The following is an 8,404-nucleotide window of genomic DNA, read 5'->3' as shown; positions in this document are numbered from 1 at the left end:
TATCAGGCAGGCATACAAGCGAGTGGTTAGGAGCCAGCAGTCCCGGATTGCAAGAGGGATGTCCCCCAAGGGGTCCCAGATTGGAGAGGGTGCAGGCTGGGCTGAGGGACACCCCCCCCCCTCCTGTGCACAAATTTCGTGCACCTGGCCACTAGTTTATAAAACAGAGAACACAGAATCTAGAGACCAGCAGGTCTTGGTCTGTAACTCTAGCAAGTGTCATGAATGTAATGTTTTGTGTATTTTAAAATAAAGGTTTTTAAATGTTTCCCCCAAAACTCTGAGGAGATACTAATACTAACTTTTTAAAAATATATTTTTATGGATTTCAGAGAGGAAGGGAGAGGGAGAGAGAAAGAGAAACATCCATGATGAGAGAGAATCATGGATTGTCTGCCTCCTGCAAGTCCCCCACTGGGGATCGAGCCCACAACCTGGGCATGTGCCCTTGATCGGAATGGAACTTGGGACCTTTCAGTTCATAGGCTGATGCTCTATCCACTGAGCGGAACTGGCTGGGGCCCAATACTCCTCCTGACACCCTCTACTGGGGATTGAGCCTGAAGCCTGGGCATGTGCCCTGACCGGGAACCGAACCATGACCTCCTGACTCATAGGATGACATTCAACCATTGAGCCACACTGGCCAGGACCAATACTAACTTTTAATTTGAGGAACAGAAAAGCTTCCCAGAGTCTTGCCAATGTGACACAAGCACATGGAATGTTAGTCACCTGCTCATGCCTGGTTTGAATAAAATGAACTGCCATTTAATAAAAAATAAGATCAAATGATGCCTTTTAAAACTTGCAACTACAAAATCATAGCTTAGATATTTTAGTCACATGATCTACTTGATGGCCCTAAGTCACCTTCAGAATAGGAGGAGAACCCCTAGAGGCCTGCAACCCTCCTCCAGGGAAGAACACCACCCTCATATCTAGGTCTCCCAGGCCTGAGCCTGGAAGGTCAGCCTATCCAAGGAAAACACACTCATTCAACAACAGCAGCATGTACTCACTGTTGAAAAAGATCCTTCACCAAGAATTTTCCCGAATTTGAAGTCTTCCGGGCGTTTCTTCCGAGGCTGTGGTGGTGGCTGTGCGGCATGTTGCAGTGAGTTGGCACTTGGTCGGGACTCGGCCGCAGTGCTGTCCATGGTGGGGCCCTGCCTGCTACCACCGCTTGGAACAACAGGGGCCGTGCCGGAATCAGTCTGGGTCCTCACCATTGATGGGGATGGGCAGGAACATAACACCACGCTGGACTGAATAGGAATGGTGTCATACTGGTGGACCCAGGAAAAAGAGATAAGACTCAAAGGAGCTCTTCTTAAACTGCATGAACTCAAGTGTTGACATTGTTGAAACACAAACACAAAGTACAGACAGGCTATCTGACATTCTGCCACATGGTTCATGCTGCCCTCCTCTCCCAAGTCCCTTCTCTGCTCAAATCCCAGTCCTTCCAGTCTTGCTTTCCCAAGAACCCCACCACTCAGTATCAATCTGCCCTCATCCTCCTCCCTTAGCACTGTATGAGTCTCCAACACACACCCCAGACCCCACTCAGTGGCCAGTTAGCCTGCCCATCACTACCCAACTTAAATGCCATCTACAGCCAACCCTTGTTCAAAAAGGAAGTCAGTCTAAACCCTGTGACCACAGTATATACTATTTCAGAACCCCTGGCCCTATTCACCCACCCATAGCTGAAATAAGACTGGATACACGCGAAGGCACTCAATTAGGGCTTAAACAAACAGACTGGCTTGAGATTGCATCCCACAGCCAAATAAAATGTTAACTATGCAGTCCTGGAACACAGAAGTATAACTTAATGGAAAGAAGAGTCCAAGAATTGCCAACCACACGTAAAAGTTACAGTTGATAAAAAATAAGCTTAACAAAGCAAAACAGTAGTGGCGTAATCGGTTAACAGTAACTGATTTAGAGCCAAACTGCCCTCTACAAACCAAACGAATTTAAAAACTTAATTTTAAAAATTATTCAATATGATCCGTATTAAAATTCCAACTGGCTTCCTTGTAGAAATTGACAAGCTGAATCTAAAATTCATACAGAAATTCAAGGGAGTCAAAATAGCCAAAACAATCTCAAAAAAACAAAACAAACAAAAAATCTGAAGTTGGAGGACTCTCATGTCCAGATTTCAAAACTTAGAAAAAACCTATAGTAATCAAGACAAGATGGTACTGGCAAAAGTATAGGCACACAGATGAATACAATAGCATCTAGAAATAAACCCTTACATCTACTACCACCAACTGATTTTTGACATGGATGCCAAAACCCTTCAATGGGGAAAAAACAGTCTTTTCAACAAATGGTGCTGGGACAACTGGATATCTACATGCAAAAAAATGAAACTGGATGCCTTTCCCACATTATATATCAAATTTAATTTAAGTAGATCAAAGATCTACCTGTAAGAACTAAAACTATAAAACTCTTAGAGAAAAATATAGGGAAAAATATGAAAAAATTTTCATAACCTTGGCATGAACCTTGGTGTCTAAGATATGAAACCAAAAGCACAAGAAAAAGAAAAAAAAAACAGGTCAAAGGGACTTCGTCAAAATTAAAAACTTCTATGCTTCAAAGGCACCATTAAGAAAGTGAAAAGACAACCCATAGAATGGGAGGAAATATTTGCAAGTCATATATCTGATAAAAGACTTGTAGCCAGACTATATAAGGAACTCTTACAACTCAATTTAAAAAAACCCCACACATTCAATTTAAAAATAGGCAGTGGATTCAAATAAACATTTTTCCAAAAAAGAAATATAAATGGCCAAGCAGCACATGAATATGCTCAATATCACCAGACATTATGGAAATGCAAATCAAAGCCACAAGAAGATTCCACTTGAACCCACTAGGATGGTTAGAACAAAAAAGACAGATAATAAGTTAATGAGAACGTAGAAAACTTGGATCCCTCATACATTGCAGCTGGGAATATAAAATGGCACTTTGGCAAATAGTATGACAGTTCCTCAAAAAGAAACAGGTACCATATAACCCAGCAATTCCACTACTTGGTATATACCCAAGAGAAATGAAAACGCATTTGTTCATAGCAACCTTACTCATAACAGGCCAAAAGATGGACACAACCCAAATGTCCATCAACAGATAAATGGGTAAACAAAACATAGTGTAGGCATAAAATCAAATATTACACAGCCATAAAAAGGTAGGAAATATGGACCTATGCTACAACATAGTTGAAAATGGGAAGCATGATGCTAAGTGAAAGAGACCATGCATAAAAGGCTACCTATTGTATGATTCAAGTGACATAAAATGTCCAGAACAGGCAAATCTATAGAGACAGAAAGTAGATAAGTGGTTGTCAGGGGCAGGGGGAAGGGGAGAATGGGGAGTGACTGCTAAATGGTTCTGGGGTTTCCTTCTGGAATGATGAAGATGTTTTGGAATTGGATGGTGGCGATGTTTTCTGTGAATATACTAAAAACTACTAAATTAGCATTAGCTGGTTTGGCTCAGTGGATAGAGCATCAGCCTGTGGACCAAAGGGTCCCAGGTTTGATTCTGGTCAAGGGCACATGCCTGGGTTGCGGGCTTAATCCAACGTGCAGAAGACAGCCAATCAATGATTCCCTCTCATCATTGATGTTTCTATCTCTCTCTTCCTCTCCCTTCCTCTCTGAATAAAAACACACACACAAAAAAACCCTACTAAATTGTATATTTTAAATGAGGTAACTGTATGGTATATAAATTATATCTCTATGAGTTATTATAAAAAATTAGAGGCCTGGTGCATGACATTCGTGCAGCACTGGAGGGGGGGCGTCCTCTCAGCCCAGCCTGTGCCCTCTTTCAGTCTGGGACCCCTCCAGGGATGTCCCCCAAGGGATCCTTAGCACTGCCACAGAGGGGGGAGGGATCCTGCCACTGCCACTGCACTCACCAGTCATGAGCCCAGCTTCTGGCTGAGCAGCGCTCCCGCTGTGGGAGTACATTTATCTCTGGTGGTGAGTGCGCGCCATAGTGATCGGTTGTTCTGCAATTCGGTCCATTTGCATATTAGGGTTTTATTATATAGGATAGCTGTATCACGTATGACTGCATTAAATTATAATAAGAACTCATTCAAATCTCTAAATCACCAAGACTTTTAACCCCTTCCCCAACAATTTTTTTGTTAAAAACGTTTCTTTTTCAGACTAATTTTTTTATTTTGGTTCTATATAGTATTTTTGATGCTGGTTATGAAAACAGTTTGTAACTCGTCTTCCTATAAACCATATTTTTTTACCATATTTTCTTAGTATACTCGTCGACGACTGAAAAAGAACATTTTGTGAAAACGAGTATACACGTTTCTGCCAGGGAAGGGGTTAAAGAAGAAATAGGCAAGGACCAGGCACCAAAATACTTCAAGTAACCAAGAGATGAAAACATACACAGTATATGCACTCATATGATCATAGCAGCACAATTCACCATAGCTAGGTTCTGGAAACAGCCTAAGTGCCCATCAGTAGATGAATGGATTAGAAAACTGTGGTACATATACACAATGGAATACTATGCTGCTGTAAAAAAGAAGGAACTCTTACCATTTGCAACGGCATGGATGGAACTGGAGAGCATTACCCTTTGTAATACTGTAAGCAATAAAAAAGAAAAGAAAACATACATAGTAGTCAAAGATAATTTTTTTAAATATATATTTTCTTGATTTTTTTACAGAGAGGAAGGGAGATAGAGAGTTAGAAACATTGATGAGAGAGAAACATCGATCAGCCACCTCCTGTACACCTCCCACTGGGGATGTGCCCGCAACCAAGGTACATGCCCTTGACTGGAATTGAACCTGGAACCCTTCAGTCCGCAGGCCGATGTTCTATCCACTGAGCCAAACCAGTTACGGCTCAAAGATAATTTAAAGCAACCAGAGCCCTGGCCAGGTACTCAGTTGGTTAGAGCGTCATCCTGATATGCCAAGGTTGTGAGTTCAATCTCTGGTTAGGGCACATGTATGCAAGAAGCAACCAATGAATGCGTAAATAAGTGGAACGACAAATCAATGTTTCTTTCTCTCTCTCTCTCTCTCTTTCTCTCTCTCTCTCTTCCTTCCTCCTTCTCTAAAAATCAATAAATAAAAATTACCAAAAAAACACACATTAAAGCAAAGAGGCAGCATGGTAAATTTTCAACTAGGGAGAATAAATAAATAGATAAGAATGATTAAATGTTTTCAATACACAGAAACACCCAATGCTGGCAAGACTAGAATAAAGCAAGTATATTCCTACAAGTACAGCTGGCACCATAAACCTGTGTTGCTGTTAAAATGTTTCTGGAAAGCAACTTGATAATTTGTCCATAAAGTGATAACAGAACAGTTGTCAATGAGTTATAGAAATGCTGAACAAAAGTGGCTATAACTACAGTTAAAAATTTAGGTTGGAATTAAGAAAGGATGAGATAGCGTCAAATCAGAAATACATAGAAGTTGTACCCACAACCATAAAAAATATTTTCTAGCTCTGACCCTGAAGTGTTTCAGCAGTGATATTATTAGCCTACTCATCATCAGATTGTTATAGAACAATATGAAGTGAACTCAGAGCATCCAGATCTGTTTCTAATAGTACTTCCCATTAAAAGAGCCAGGAGAGCATTTGACTCTATGTCTTGGAACAGAAGAAAGATAATCAATATGATCCAAGAATCCCTTGCTGGGACTGAAAACAAGGTGCTGTCATAAATTGTGGAAGCAGGGAAGCCGGCCTGTAGAGGCCACTACTGGCCAAGTTGTGCTGTAAACACTAAAAAGAGATCAGCTAAGAACAGATAATTAGAATAAGCTGAAACAGGAAAAAAATCACGACTCTGTAATAATACACACAGGTACATCAAAACAACTGAATGCTTAATTTTATAAATCTGAATAGCTAAGAGAGTGGAACCATACAAAGCTGTTCCTTATATAGTGTATATATTTGTTCTTAAAGGACAGACAAAAATATTCCTCTTTCCACTTAAATAGGGAAGGGAAAAACAGAAAACTATGAAAAAGTCAGAGTCCTATAGAAACTGCACCAAGAACAGGAAAGACAGGTGGGCACGAAGTAATCAACAGTGTGCAGCGGGTGACAGCTCAGCCACCACAAGAGATGATGTTCATCTTGAGATGTGTAAAACACATAACAAAGTCAAAACCAAAGCTAGACAGTACATCCTGTAACCCAAACACGATGAGCATGGAGGTGGAGAACGGAGGCAGCAGATGGCAAGAACAGGCAGGAGCCTGGGCAGTCCCGCAGTGCCATATAAACCTCAGCTCCACGTGGCCCGCAAGCTCAAGCAGAGTCACCACAGAATACACATCACATCCCTGTTCCCAACCAAGAAGCCATTATCAAGAACTTTGGAGCTGCCCTAGCTGGTTTGGCTCAATGGGTAGAGCGTTGGCCTGCGGACTGAAGGGTCCCAGGTTCGATTCCGGCCAAGGGCACATGCCTGGGCTGCGGGCTCGATCCCCAGTAAGGGGCATGCAGGAGGCAGCCAATCAATGATTCTCTCTCATCATTAATGTTTCTATCTCTCTCTCCCTCTCCCTTCCTCTCTAAGATCAATAAAATATATTTAAAAAAAAAAAAAAAGAAGAACTTTGGAGCTGCACCACAGCCAAGAGGAGTCAGGTTTCTTTTACTTAAAGGTCTGCTAAGATCAGTGTAACTCCAGGCAAAGTATGAAATTATGAATGAATCAACCAAACACAGTATCAATGAACTATTAGGAGACTATAACTAATTGACTTTGTAAAAAACATCTAAGACAGTGGTCGGCAAACTCATTAGTAAACAGAGCCAAATATCAACAGTACAACGATTGAAATTTCTTTTGAGAGCCTAATTTTTTAAACTTAAACTATATAGGTAGGTACACTGTTATTAACTTAATTAGGGTGCTCCTAAGGCTCAGGAAGAGCCACACTCAAGGGGCCAAAAAGCCGCATGTGGCTCACGAGCTGCAGTTTGCCTACCACGGATTTAAGAGAATCTGATATTAAATGAGGTAGCCAGCTGTACATATCCTCTAGCTGGAATGGGAGCCCAAAGTGCCACATTTACTTATAGAAAACTCTTTCCTCCAACACCCTATGACTCTGCAGTAAGTCAAGTGTGCCTTATACATTTTATAAATACTCCATCTCACAGGAGGTACCAGAGGTTGGACAACGCTCTTAGGTTCAGTCAGTACTTTAACCCTTTGCGGTCATATGTCTGCTCTCAGCCACCACAGCAAGGAACCGTACGAATCTTAACTCCATTCATGTATCAGTTCATAATTTCTCTGAAAGCTCTTAAGTGTCTAAGCGACCCTGTCACGAACCAAAACACTGCCCCGACAAATCGGAGATATCGAAACTCAATATAAACAAACGCGGTCGTTCCACACTCGCCATGCAAAACACCGTGGCGAGTCAGTCGCCTTTTGAGAGTGAAGTAATGACTCTGACGTAGAAAGTGATAATATTTGTAGTGATTCTACTAGTAGTGATGTAGTTCCAAAAAAGAATTAATAAATCTTGTCTATCCTTCATAATCTTGCATGTTATGTATCACTGCTCTTTCTAGGGAAATTAATTCCGACCAGTACGACACCCATGTCCAAATTTAATACGACCGCAAAGGGTTAATAATTTGTCCCTATAAGCAAAGTATATAATCACAACAGAAGTACATTTAAAGTCAATTACTTACCTGGAGATCAGCAGAAACTTTTAAAAATTTTTATTGACTAAGGTATTACATATGTGTCCTTATCCCCCATTTCCCCTCCACCCCCCATCCCCACTCATGCCCTCACCTCCCTGGTGTCTGTGTCCATTGGTTAGGCTTATTAGGTGTATCGGTTAATAATGCGGATTTTTGTAATCAAAGAAAACACAGTAATTTCAAGAGAAACATCAAAAGTGTTTTATTCAAAGTAATGTCCATCGCTAGCTACACATTTCCCCCATCTTTCAGGTAATTTGTGGATACCGTCCCAATAGAACTTTTCTTGTTTTGAAGAAAACCATTCAGAGACCCAATTTTCCACTTCTTCGTACGTTTTGAAGTGCTGCTCAGAAAGTGTGTGTGTGCCATCGATCGGAACAAGTGGTCATCTGAAGGAGCAAGACCTGGTGAATACAGTGGGTGTGTTAATATTTCCCAGGCAGTATCTTTTAACCAGTCTTTAACTGGTTTTGAAGTGTGTGATGGTTTGTCGTCATGAAGCAAAATTGCTTTCCTGTGTCTTCTGGCCCATTTTGGTGATTTTATGTGGTTCAAATTGATTATTTGTTGTCAGTAATGATCAGTATTAACGGTTTCACCTGGTTTTAGAAGCT

At 41.1% G+C, this 8,404-nt stretch overlaps 1 protein-coding gene across 2 annotated transcripts in view; it reads right to left on the bottom strand.

Moving 5' to 3' along the window:
• PDPK1 (3-phosphoinositide dependent protein kinase 1) overlaps positions 1-1,436 on the bottom strand; it is a 55,287-nt gene extending 53,851 nt beyond the window's left edge. The window contains exon 1 of one of the 2 annotated variants that reach the window (XM_015571427.1): positions 1,023-1,436. In XM_015571427.1, the coding sequence (XP_015426913.1) occupies positions 1,023-1,421 (399 nt within the window). In that variant the 5' untranslated portion in view covers positions 1,422-1,436. The remainder of the gene's footprint in view (positions 1-1,022) is intronic. The other variant, XM_006775197.2, reaches the window with a different exon arrangement.
• Between the last annotated feature and the right edge of the window lie 6,968 nt (positions 1,437-8,404).

The sequence above is a fragment of the Myotis davidii genome, unplaced genomic scaffold (assembly GCF_000327345.1).
Source record: "Myotis davidii unplaced genomic scaffold, ASM32734v1 scaffold2929, whole genome shotgun sequence".
Taxonomy (NCBI): domain Eukaryota; kingdom Metazoa; phylum Chordata; class Mammalia; order Chiroptera; family Vespertilionidae; genus Myotis; species Myotis davidii.
Note: the sequence above shows the minus strand (reverse complement) of the source record. Positions and strands in the feature narration are given on the sequence as shown.